Here is a 13,608-nt window from a genome sequence, read left to right on the forward strand (position 1 = left end):
ATGCTAATGATTTGATTGCGTCCATTATATTTGTACTGGACCTCAATCCGCCTGTATCAGGGGTGCATTCCCCCTGCATCTTCACTATGACTCAGGCTCGGAAGTCTTCCTCGGCCAGGATTTACCACAGGACTTGGAGAATTTTCCTGTCCTGGTGTCGTTCTTCCGGCCATGCTCCTTGGCCGTTTTCCTTGCCGACCATCCTGTCTTTTCTACAGTCCGGTCTGCAGCTAGGACTGTCCCTCATTTCCCTCAAGGGACAGGTCTCGGCTCTGTCAGCCTTGTTCCAGCGGCGTTTCGCCCGGCTGGCCCTAGATGCGCACCTTTTTATACTGGGCGCATCTCACATCATTCCGCCTTACCGGCGGCCTCTGGATCCCTGAGACCTTAATCTGGTCCTCACGGCCTTACAGAAACCCCCCTTTGAGCCTCTTAGGGAGGTTTCGTTGTTTCGTCTTTCACAGAAAGTGGTCTTTCTGGTGGCCATAATTTCTCTCAGGAGAGTCTCTGATTTGACTGTGCTCTCTTCGGAGTCACCCTTTTTGGTCTTTCACCAAGACAAGGTGGTTCTCCGTCCGACTCCGGGCCTTCTCCCTAAGGTGGTGTCTCCTTTCTACCTTAACCAGGACATTTCATTGTCTTCCCTTTGTTCGGCCCCTGTGCATCGCTTTGAGAAAGCGTTGCATGCTTTAGATTTGGTGCGGACGCTCCGGATCTATGTGTCACGCACCGCTGTTCTTAGGCGGTGCACCCCTTTTTTTGTGCTGACCACAGGTCAGCGCAAGGGTCTCTCGGCTTCTAAACCGACCCTAGCTCGTTGGATTAGGTCGGCCATATCCGATGCCTACCAATGTTCTCAGGTGCCTCCCCCGCCGGGGATTAAGGCGCACTCGACCAGAGCTGTCGGTGCCTCTTGGGCTACGGCTCAGCAGGTCTGTCAGGCTGCCACTTGGTCTAGTCTGCACAACCTTTCGAAGCACTACCAGGTGCATGCTCATGCTTCGGCAGATGCGAGCTTGGGCAGACGCATCCTTCGGACGGCTGTCGCCCATTTGTGAAGTTAGGTTTTGCCTACTTCTCAGTTTCTGTTTATTTCCCACCCATGGACTGCTTTGAGACGTCCCATGGTCTGGGTCTCCCATAAGGAATGATGAAGAAAAAGAGAATTTTGTTTACTTACCGTAAATTCTTTTTCTTATAGTTCCGACATGGGAGACCCAGCACCCTCCCTGTTGCCTGTTGGCAGCTTTCTTGTTCCGTGTGTTTTCACCGGCTGTTGTTGTAGACAGAGGTTCCGGTTATTCCGGGTTTTACTCGATCTCTACTTATGGGTGGATGTCCTCCTTCAGCTTTTGCACTAAACTGGTTGGATTTGTCATCCGGGGAGTGTATATGCTCGGAGGGAGGAGCTACACTTTTAGTGTAGTACTTTGTGTCTCCTCCGGAGGCAGAAGCTATACACCCATGGTCTGGGTCTCCCATGTCGGAACTATAAGAAAAAGAATTTACGGTAAGTAAACAAAATTCTCTTTTTTTCTTATAGTTCCGTATTGGGAGACCCAGCACCCTCCCTGTTGCCTGTTGGCAGTTCTCGTTCCGCGTGTTATCACCGGCTGTTGTTGTAGACAGAGGTTCCGGTTGTTCCGGTTCTTGCTCTGTCTTTACTTGTGGGTGGCTATCCTCCTTCAGCTTTTGCACTAAACTGGCTAGATCTGGTTAACCAGGGGGTGTATATGCTCAGAGGGAGGAGCTACACTTTTGTGTGTAGTACTTTGTGTGTCCTCCGGAGGCAGAAGCTATACACCCAATGTCTGGGTCTCCCAATACGGAACTATAAGAAAAAGAATTTACGGTAAGTAAACAAAATTCTCTTTTCTTTGTCGCTCCATTGGGAGACCCAGACAATTGGGTGTATAGCTTCTGCCTCCGGAGGCCACACAAAGTATTACACTAAAAGTGTAAAGCCCCTCCCCTTCTGCCTATACACCCCCCGTGCTCTCACGGGCTCCTCAGTTTTCATGCTTTGTGCGAAGGAGGCTGACATCCACGCATAGCTCCACAGCTTAGTCAGCAGCATCTGCTGACTATGTCGGATGGAAGAAAAGAGGGCCCATAACAGGGCCCCCAGCATGCTCCCTTCTCACCCCACTCTTGTCGGCGGTGTTGTTAAGGTTGAGGTATCCATTGCGGGTACGGAGGCTGGAGCCCACATGCTGTTTTCCTTCCCCATCCCCTTTAGGGCTCTGGGTGAAGTGGGATCCTATCGGTCTCCAGGCACTGAGACCGTGCTCCATCCACAGCTCCTGGGGACTCTGCTGGACAAGGAGCCGAGTATCGTCAGGGACAAGGCCCTGCTACTTTGAGGTACTCTGTGTCCCCGTGGGGACCGCGCACAAAAACACTCCAGCATTGCTGGGTGTGTTAGTGCACCGGGGACCGCAGCGCTGACCGCGCTTGTGCCATCACACACTGCAGCGTGGCTGGGTGTGTTAGTTTACTGGGGACTACCGCGCTGACCGCGCGCTGCCATTTCACATTGCAGCGCGGCTGGGAATGTTAGTACGCCGGGGACTACCGCGCCGACCGCGCTTATACGCCGGCCGCGCTTATAACTTTAGTCCCCGGCTTTTGCGGCCTAGTCTCACTCTTTTCCCGCCCCCAGGCCTGCCAGTCAGGGGAAGGGCGGGACGCTGTACAGGACGTCAGCACTGAGGGCTGGAACATGCTTTGCATACTCCACCCCCCTCACTGTGCACAGTGGGGCACCAGATTCCCGCACTTTCTAGGGCACGCCCACGGCCCCCTCCTCTCCTCAGGACGCCGGCAGCCATTCCTGTCAGCTCTTCTGACGCTGGAGAGGGGAGACAAGCTCTGGGAGACCCAGGCTGGGATTCTGGTGACACACAACCGCTTTAAGCGGGCGGTAAGCAGCACCTGAGGTGCTGGCCCCACTAGTGCAGAAGTGTACTTATAGATTATATGATTATAGGCTATACTTTACACTGTATGGTGCACGGTTGATTTTTGGCTATATACCCTCCTGGATTGCTCAGAGGAGACAACAGCATGTCGTCCGCAAAAAGCAAGGGTGCCAAATCACAGGCTTACTATGCTGCCTGCGCCACATGTACGGCTATACTACCGGCAGGTTCCACTGACCCTCATTGTGTGCAATGCTCGGCCCCTGTGGCACTTGCTCAGCCGGAGCCTCTGCTAAGGGTGGCCCAGGGGGAACCACCTGCTAACACGGTATCTCAGACCATGGGCACTGTGGAGTCATTGCTCCCTGGTCCCCCTCAGTTGGAACAACAATGTCCTCCCGGGGTATCTCATAGATCCCAGGGTGAGGTCTCTGACACGGACCGCAGCCCCAGACCGCTTAAGCGAGCTCGCTGGGAAATTCCCTCGACATCATCACATTGTTCAGGGTCTCAGCGGGAGGACTCTCTGTATGATGAAGCGGAGGTAGCTGATCAGGATTCTGATCCTGAGGCCGCTCTCAACCTTGATACGCCTGATGGGGACGCCATAGTGAATGATCTTATCGCGTCCATCAAATCGCGTCCATCAATCAAATGTTAGATATTTCTCCCTCAGCTCCTCCAGTAGAGGAGTCAGCTTCTCAGCAGGAGAAATTCCGTTTCAGGTTTCCCAAGCGTACAACGAGTATGTTTCTGGACCACTCTGACTTCAGAGAGGCAGTCCAGAAACACCGAGCTTGTCCAGATAAGCGTTTTTCCAAGCGCCTTAAGGATACACGTTATCCCTTCCCCCCTGACGTGGTCAAGGGCTGGACTCGGTGTCCCAAGGTGGATCCTCCAATCTCCAGACTGGCGGCTAGATCCATAGTTGCAGTTGAAGATGGGGCTTAACTCAAGGATGCCACTGACACTCCAAGCTATCTCAGCGGGTCAAGCGCAAATTGACGCACTCACACGTACGTCTGCGCCGCAAGTGGCGTCCATAACCTCTCAAACGTCGGCATTTGCGTCCTACGCTATTAATGCTGTCCTGGACTCTGCGAGCCGTACGGCGGTAGCATCCGCCAATTCGGTGGCAATACGCAGGGCCTTGTGGCTACGGAAATGGAAGGCAGATTCGGCTTCCAAAAAGTGCTTAACCAGTTTGCCATTTTCTGGCGACCGTTTGTTTGGTGAGAGATTGGATGAAATCATCAAACAATCCAAGGGAAAGGAAACATCCTTACCCCAGGCCAGACCAAACATACCCCAATAGAGGAGGGGACAGTCGAGGTTTCGGTCCTTTCGGGGTGCGGGCAGGTCCCAATTCTCCTCGTCCAAAAGGCCTCAGAAGGATCAGAGGAACTCCGATTCATGGCGGTCTAAGTCACGCCCTAAAAAGACCGCCGGAGGTGCCGCTACCAAGGCGGCTTCCTCATGACTTACGACCTCCTCACACCGCATCCTCGGTCGGTGGCAGGCTCTCCCGCTTTTGCGACACCTGGCTGCCACAGGTAAAAGACCGTTGGGTGAGAGACATTCTGTCTCACGGTTACAGGATAGAGTTCAGCTCTCGTCCTCCGACTCGATTCTTCAGAACATCTCCGCCTCCCAAGCGAGCCGATGCTCTTCTGCAGGCGGTGGGCACTCTGAAGGCAGAAGGAGTGGTGGTCCCGGTTCCTCTTCAGCAACAGGGTCACGGTTTTTACTCCAACCTGTTTGTGGTTCCAAAGAAGGACGGGTCTTTCCGTCCTGTCTTGGACCTAAAACTGCTCAACAAACACGTAAAGACCAGGCGGTTCCGGATGGAATCCCTCCGCTCCGTCATCGCCTCAATGTCCCAAGGAGATTTCCTTGCATCGATCAATATCAAAGATGCTTATCTCCACGTACCGATTGCTCCAGAGCATCAGCGCTTCCTGCGCTTCGCCATAGGAGACGAACACCTTCAGTTCGCGGCACTGCCGTTCGGCCTGGCGACAGCCCCACGGGTTTTCACCAAAGTCATGGCTACAGTAGTTGCGGTCCTCCACTCTCAGGGTCACTCGGTGATCCCTTACTTAGACGATCTGCTGGTCAAGGCACCCTCTCAAGAGGCATGCCAACACAGTCTCAACGCTACTCTGGAGACTCTCCAGAGTTTCGGGTGGATCATCAATTTTCCAAAGTCAAATCTGACACCGGCCCAATCGCTGACATATCTTGGCATGGAGTTTCATACCCTCTCAGCGATGGTGATGCTCCCGCTGAACAAACAGCGGTCACTGCAGACAGGGTTACAATCTCTCCTTCAAGGTCAGTCACACCCCTTGAGGCGCCTCATGCACTTCCTGGGGAAGATGGTGGCAGCAATGGAGGCAGTCCCTTTCGCGCAGTTTCACCTGCGTCCTCTTCAATGGGACATCCTACGCAAATGGGACAGGAAGTCGACGTCCCTCGACAGGAACGTCTCCCTCTCTCAGGCAACCAAAGCTTCCCTTCGGTGGTGGCTTCTTCCCACTTCATTATCGAAGGGGAAATCCTTCCTACCCCCATCCTGGGCGGTGGTCACGACGGACGCGAGTCTGTCAGGGTGGGGAGCAGTCTTTCTCCACCACAGGGCTCAGGGTACATGGACTCAGCAAGAGTCCTCCCTTCAGATCAATGTTCTGGAGATCAGGGCAGTGTATCTTGCCCTAAAAGCGTTCCAGCAGTGGCTGGAAGGCAAGCAGATCCGAATTCAGTCAGACAATTCCACAGCGGTGGCTTACATCAACCACCAAGGCGGAACACGCAGTCGGCAAGCCTTCCAGGAAGTCCGGCGGATTTTGAGGTGGGTGGAAGCCACGGCCTCCACCATCTCCGCAGTTCACATCCCGGGCGTAGAAAACTGGGAAGCAGACTTTCTCAGTCGCCAGGGCATGGACGCAGGGGAATGGTCCCTTCACCCGGACGTGTTTCAGGAGATCTGTTGCCGCTGGGGGATGCCGGACGTCGACCTAATGGCGTCCCGGCACAACAACAAGGTCACGGCATTCATGGCACGATCTCACGATCACAGAGCTCTGGCGGCAGACGCCTTAGTTCAGGATTGGTCGCAGTTTCAACTCCCTTATGTGTTTCCTCCTCTGGCACTGTTGCCCAGAGTGTTACGCAAGATCAGGGCCGACTGCCGCCGCGCCATCCTCGTCGCTCCAGACTGGCCGAGGAGGTCGTGGTACCCGGATCTGTGGCATCTCACGGTGGGCCAACCGTGGGCACTACCAGACCGACCAGACTTGCTGTCTCAAGTGCCGTTTTTCCATCTGAATTCTGCGGCCCTCAACCTGACTGTGTGGCCATTGAGTCCTGGGTCTTAGCGTCTTCAAGATTATCTCAAGAGGTCATTGCCACTATGAGACAGGCTAGGAAACCAACGTCCGCCAAGATCTACCACAGGACGTGGAAAATATTCCGGTCATGGTGCTCTGCTCAGGGTTTTTCCCCCTGGCCATTTGCCTTGCCCACTTTTCTGTCCTTCCTTCAATCCGGACTGGAAAAGGGTTTGTCGCTCGGCTCCCTTAAGGGACAAGTCTCTGCGCTCTCTGTGTTTTTTCAGAAGCGCCTAGCCAGACTTCCACAGGTACGCACGTTCCTGCAGGGGGTTTGTCACATCGTCCCTCCTTACAAGCGTCCGTTAGAACCCTGGGATCTGAACAGGGTGCTGATGGTTCTTCAGAAACCACCGTTCGAGCCAATGAGGGATATCTCTCTCTCACGCCTTTCGCAGAAAGTGGTTTTCCTAGTAGCAGTCACTTCACTACGGAGAGTGTCGGAGCTAGCAGCGTTGTCATGCAAAGCCCCTTTCCTGGTGTTTCACCAGGACAAGGTGGTTCTGCGTCCGGTTCCGGAATTTCTCCCTAAGGTGGTATCCCCCTTTCATCTCAATCAGGATATCTCCTTACCCTCTTTTTGTCCTCATCCAGTTCACCAATGTGAAAAGTATTTGCACTTGTTAGATCTGGTGAGAGCACTCAGATTCTACATTTCTCGTACGGCGCCCCTGCGCCGCTCGGATGCACTCTTTGTCCTTGTCGCTGGCCAGCGTAAAGGGACACAAGCTTCCAAATCAACCCTGGCTCGGTGGATCAAGGAACCAATTCTCGAAGCTTATCGTTCCTCGGGGCTTCCGGTTCCCTCAGGGCTGAAGGCCCATTCTACCAGGGCCGTGGGAGCGTCCTGGGCCTTGCGGCACCAGGCTACGGCTCAGCAGGTGTGTCAGGCGGCTACCTGGTCGAGCCTGCACACTTTCACGAAAAACTATCAGGTGCATACCTATGCTTCATTAAGGAATAACGTTTGGAACTCCATTCTATGTCTGAACTGGGTGCAAAAAACCTAAAAAACATCACTATGGGGAGATAAGGTATGCACACCAGTGACTATGGAAGGGGAATACATGGAATAGCAGAAACTGCTGTGTGAATACTGACATGAAAAATTCAATAGCTATTTGTAAGAATGAAATGTGAAAAATGGAACCTGCATTACTGCCATGAATATATGAATAAAGAGAAATTTAGCTACTGAATTGATCAATGCAGAAGAGCCCCAACACTACGCCAAAGTATTTCTCTACGTTGGGGTCCCTAGCTTGTGTGTGTCCTCTCATGCAGTTAAAAAACTTACCGTGTATGGGACGCTGAGACCCAGGCTATATATACGATGTGGATTGGCAATAGGTGTGTATGGGGAGGGTTCACAAACGAAAATTCATGGCAGTAATGCAGGTTCCATTTTTCACATTTCATTCTTACAAATAGCTATTGAATTTTTCATGTCAGTATTCACACAGCAGTTTCTGCTATTACATGTATTCCCCTTCCATAGTCACTGGTGTGCATACCTTATCTCCCCATAGTGATGTTTTTTAGGTTTTTTGCACCCAGTTCAGACATAGAATGGAGTTCCAAACGTTATTCCTTAATGTTAGTAGTTTTTCGTTTGTGAACCCTCCCCATACACACCTATTGCCAATCCACATCGTATATATAGCCTGGGTCTCAGCGTCCCATACACGGTAAGTTTTTTAACTGCATGAGAGGACACACACAAGCTAGGGACCCCAACGTAGAGAAATACTTTGGCGTAGTGTTGGGGCTCTTCTGCATTGATCAATTCAGTAGCTAAATTTCTCTTTATTCATATATTCATGGCAGTAATGCAGGTTCCATTTTTCACATTTCATTCTTACAAATAGCTATTGAATTTTTCATGTCAGTATTCACACAGCAGTTTCTGCTATTCCATGTATTCCCCTTCCATAGTCACTGGTGTGCATACCTTATCTCCCCATACCTATGCTTCGGCAGATGCCAGCCTAGGTAGGCGAGTCCTTCAGGCGGCGGTTTCCCACCTGTAGGACGGAGCCGTTACGGCTCTATTATGAGGTATTATTTACCCACCCAGGGACTGCTTTTGGACGTCCCAATTGTCTGGGTCTCCCAATGGAGCGACAAAGAAGAAGGGAATTTTGTTTACTTACCGTAAATTCCTTTTCTTCTAGCTCCAATTGGGAGACCCAGCACCCGCCCCTGTTTTTTTGTGTGTACACATGTTGTTCATGTTGAATGGTTTCAGTTCTCCGATATTCCTTCGGATTGAATTTACTTTAAACCAGTTTATAATTTTTTCCTCCTTCTTGCTTTTGCACCAAAACTGAGGAGCCCGTGAGAGCACGGGGGGTGTATAGGCAGAAGGGGAGGGGCTTTACACTTTTAGTGTAATACTTTGTGTGGCCTCCGGAGGCAGAAGCTATACACCCAATTGTCTGGGTCTCCCAATTGGAGCTAGAAGAAAAGGAATTTACGGTAAGTAAACAAAATTCCCTTCTTTTTGCAGTAGCGTGGCGTTAAACCCGTTTCTTTTCTCCAGCACCAAACATTAACCTACGTGGGGCTGCAGCAGCCGCCATTATTTTACAAACCTTTGTTGGGGTTGTGACTTTCTCGACCCTGATAGGTGTGTGTAATATCGTGCACACTGCATTTTAATATCTGGTAAAGATCTTATTTGTGCTCTTTTGTCCTCAGCTTTCCAAATTTATGAATCTACACAGTGTGCAGAATTATTAGGCAAGTTGTATTTTAGAGGATTTTTTTTTATTATTGATCAACAACTTTCTTCTCAATCAACCCAAAAGACTCATAAATATCAAAGCTTAATATTGGAAGTTGAAGTGGTTTTTTAGATTTGGCTATCTTAGGAGGATATCTGTTTGTGCAGGTAACTATTACTGTGCAGAATTATTAGGCAACTTAATAAAAACCAAACATATTTCACTTGTTTATTTTCTCCAGGTAAACCAATATAACTGCACAAAATTTAGATTCTGTCAGTTGCCTGATCTGTTTACAATCAACATTGCGTGCAGCAGCCACCACAGCCTCCAGACACTGCTCCGAGAGGTGTACTGTTTTCCCTCCCTGTAGATCTCAGATTTTGTGAGGGACCACAGGTTCCCTATGGGGTTCAGATCAGGTGAACAAGGGGGCCATGTCATTATTTTTTCATCTTTTTGACCTTTACTGGCCAGCCACGCTGTGGAGTAGTTGGATGCATGTGATGGAGCATTGTCCTACATGAAAATCATGTTTTTCTTGAACGATACCGACTTCTTACTGTACCACTGCTTGAAGAAGTTGTCTTCCAGAAAATGGCTGTAGTTCTGGGAGTTGAGCTTCACTCATCCTCAACCTGAAAAGGTCCCACAAGTTCATCTTTGATGATACCAGCCCATAGCAGTACCCCACCTCCACCTTTCTGGCATCTGAGTCGTAGTGGAGCTCTCTGCCCTTTACTGATCCAGCCTCTGGCCCATCCATCTGGCCCATCCATCTGGCCCATCAAGAGTCACTCTCATTTCATCAGTCCATAAAACCTTTGAAAAATCAGTCTTAAGATATTTCTTGGCCCAGTCTTGACATTTGATCTTATATTTCTTGTTCAGAGTTGTTCGTTTTTCAGCCTTCCTTACCTTGGCCATGTCCCTGAGTATGGCACACCTTGTGCTTTTTGATACTCCAGTAACGTTGCAGCTCTGAAATATGGCCAAACTGGTGGCAAATGGCATCTTGGCAGCTTCACGCTTGATTTTCCTCAATTCATGGGCAGTTATTTTGCGCCTTTTTTGCCCAACACGCTTCTTGCGACCCTGTTGGCTATTTGCCATGAAACGCTTGATTGTTCGGTGATCACGCTTCAAAAGTTTGGAAATTTCAAGACTGCTGCATCCCTCTGCAACACATCTCACAATTTTGGACTTTTCAGAGCCCGTCAGATCTCTCTTCTGACCCATTTAACCAAAGGAAAGGAAATTGCCTAATAGTTCAGCACACCTTATATAGGGTGTTGATGTCATTACACTGCACCCCTCCTCATTACAGAGATGCACATCACCTGATTTACTTAATTGGTAGTTGGCTCTCAACCTATACAGCTTGGAGTAGGACAACATGTATAAAAGTATCATGCGATCAACATACTCATTTGCCTAATAATTCTGCACACAGTATAGCTTGTACTCTATTTCTGTGTTCTTCCTAATTTTTTGCTTTTTTTTTTCTGCAGATGGTGCTACTGCGGTTTCTTTGGAAGACATTTTGACTTTTGCGACGGGCATGGGCTCCTTTCCCCTGACCAGCTTTGACCCTCTGCCAACCCTCTTGTTCCATTATGTAAATGTACTTCCCACTGCAAACAAAAGCACCCACTCCATGCAGCTTCCCGCGAACCACAGCTACGAGAAATTCCGAGCCACCATGGACAAGGCCATACGTGCTGCCCTCAATAAACACTAGCCGTGTCCATGTGATGTGTGGCCTGGTGGTCTTCCATCTTGCTGCTGTCGGCTCTTCCACCACCTGCCATTCAGATGGCATTGGCAGAGTGCTAGACGTCCTCTGAAGTTCTCGCTTTGGAAATATGAACATTAAAGGTTGGGTGGGCTCAGGGGCTTCTCGGGGAAAAGTACACGTTCTCTGTAAACTAACCGAATCGCCATACTTGGTAGAACTTTGGTACTTTCCATTTTCTATCTCTTTGGGGACATTAACTTAACCCTTTTTTTTTTTTTTTTTTTTTAAATGTTGTACAAACATTGCAATCTTTTTATATACCTATTACTGAGATTGATATCGCAGGTAATTTTATAGCGGCCGTGATCGCCCAAACAAAAGGAAAATATGTTTCACTCATTCAAAGGATGATTATTTTCACATAACAAGTGATTGTGTGCAGATACTTTTATTATACCAAGACTAATATATATATATTTTTAAAAAATATTACTTAAAATTTCACCAAAACCCAAACATTTACATTTTTTTTTATAAGAATAATATGTTAGTGTTTGGTTATTGCCCATATTAATATTTCACAAGTGCAGCTCATATGATCTAATATTACACATTATACCATGCAGTAGCCTTCTTGTCTGCAAAAGTAGCAGAATCCGGACTGATATCATTAAAGGGAATCTGCTCCCCCATCTGAGAGCAGCATAATGTAGAGACACAGACCCTGATTCCAGTGATGTTTCACTTACTGAGCTGTATGCTGTCATTTTGATAAAATCCATGTTTTCTCTGCTGCAGATCTAGCAGTTATACAGAGCTCATGAATATGTTGGACTACCTGCAGCACGCCAAGTAGTCCTGTAATGATAATCTACTGCTGATTAAACTGTTTGTTTTTTTTTCTTTTCTTCAAAACTGCACTAACCAGCCCAGTAAGTGACACATGTCCTGCAATGACAGGCTTATATCTTTCATATTGTACAGCTTGTTTCCATGGAGCCTGTCCATACATTCCAGGAAAGGAGTTAACTCTTAACATTTTAGTCAGCTTTCTCCAGCCCATTGATTTCTCTACCTTTTACGTGCTCATCTCCCTCCACCTCACGGTCAGCTCCTGACAAGCTGCTGTTCGAAATCTTGCAAAATCACCAGCATCAGCAGCTTTCAGAGCAGGTTTCCTAATCACAGCTGTCTGCCCCTTCTGCATGGACCAGTGTGCTCGTGATGTGGTCAGGGTTATACAGAGTTCAGCATTCAGAGAACTGGTAGGTATGCAGCAGATACAATGGTTATTAATGAAAAGTAAAGCAAGCAGACCAGGAAGTGACACACCGCTGGAATCAAGATCTCTTCCCCTACGTTATGCTGCCTTCAGTTTAGGTGGTAAAAACCTGGTGACAGATTTCCTTTAAGGAATTTGCCGGTATCCTTATAACAATTGGCATGCCAAAGCTGTCATATCTCTGTTTTAAATGGAATGACTTAGCAGGTTTTTACTATGTAATCTGAGAGCAGCATGGTGTAGGAGCACAGAGCCTGATTCTTGCAATGTCACTTATTGGTCTGTGTTTAGCTGTTTTAATAAAATCACTGTTTTACCAGCAGGAGATTATCACTACAGGAGAAGCTGCCTCGTGCCTCCTGGTCCAATTCCGACCACAGCACTGATTGGCAGCTTTCTGTGTACACTGTATATTGGACAGAGATACAAATCAGTGGTGTGAGCAGGGTTATACACTGTTCTGAATTCTGAGCACTGCTAGATCTGCAATAGAGAAACTTGATTTTATCACAACTACTGCACCCAATAAACTAAGTAATACATGCTGGAATCAGGGTCTTAGTCCCATTCTCATACTGCTGTCAGATTAGGCCCCTTTCACACATCAGTTTTTTCCCATCAGTCACAATCCGTTTACTCGACGGATCCGACCTGCCGGGGGCTAAATAATAAATTGGAGCATGCTCAGTTAAAAAAAAAAAAAAACAAAAGAAAATGGAATCCGTTGCCAGATTGCGTCATTTGACGGATCCTGCGCCCATAGGCTTCCATTCTACCAAATGACGGCCGGCGACTGATCAATCGCTGTCCGTTTTTTCGACATAACAGACAAAGTAACTTTTTTTGTGTGTCTCCGTCGACAGACAAACATTTTTCGACGGATCCGGATTAGCGATGGATGAAACGTGAGGCCGATGAGCAAAAAAACGTATCCAGCGGCATCAGTCGCTGCATCTTTTTTGGGTGTTTTTTTTTTTTTCAAAATTCGACAGCTTGTGACTAATGGCAAAAAACTGATGTGCGAAAGGGGCCATACACAGCAAAAACCTGCTGACAGATTTCTGTTACATAGTTATAAAATTAGTGTAATCAGAGCCTTGTTTGTTTATTTAGCAGTAGGTAACCTGCACAAAATACATATTTTTACAGTTTGTACAGTATACTGATATGATTTCCATTACTTGCTTATAGGGATTTCCCAGGGTCACAGTACTGATGGCTAGTGTTGAGTGATTGTTCTTGCTATGCTGTTAGTGAGTCCTGTCCGCTACTCACATATCTGTTACAAGTAGCGGGCGCAGTGTAAGTCAATGGGAAATACTCGCCAAGTAGTGAGTAACCCGAAAGCCTACTATTTGCTACTTGCACGAAAAGTACGGCTTTCGGGTTACTCGCTACTTAGCGATATTTCCCATTGACTTACATTGCGCCCGCTACTTGTAAGGAATATGCAAGCAGAGGACAGTACTCGCTCAACACTATTGGTGGCCTATCCTTTAGCATAGGCCCTTTCCGTTTCATTGGCGAGGATAACACAGTTTTGGATATTGAA

At 48.4% G+C, this 13,608-nt stretch overlaps 1 protein-coding gene across 2 annotated transcripts in view; it reads left to right on the forward strand.

Annotated features, from left to right (window-relative positions):
• The window catches only part of G2E3 (G2/M-phase specific E3 ubiquitin protein ligase), a 196,808-nt gene extending 183,474 nt beyond the window's left edge, over positions 1 to 13,334 (forward strand). For both annotated transcript variants that reach the window (XM_075330240.1, XM_075330239.1), the window contains exon 16: positions 10,548 to 13,334. In XM_075330240.1, the coding sequence (XP_075186355.1) occupies positions 10,548 to 10,777 (230 nt within the window). In that variant the 3' untranslated portion in view covers positions 10,778 to 13,334. The remainder of the gene's footprint in view (positions 1 to 10,547) is intronic.
• The last annotated feature ends 274 nt before the right edge of the window (positions 13,335 to 13,608 follow it).

This window comes from Anomaloglossus baeobatrachus, chromosome 12, assembly GCF_048569485.1.
Source record: "Anomaloglossus baeobatrachus isolate aAnoBae1 chromosome 12, aAnoBae1.hap1, whole genome shotgun sequence".
NCBI lineage: Eukaryota > Metazoa > Chordata > Amphibia > Anura > Aromobatidae > Anomaloglossus > Anomaloglossus baeobatrachus.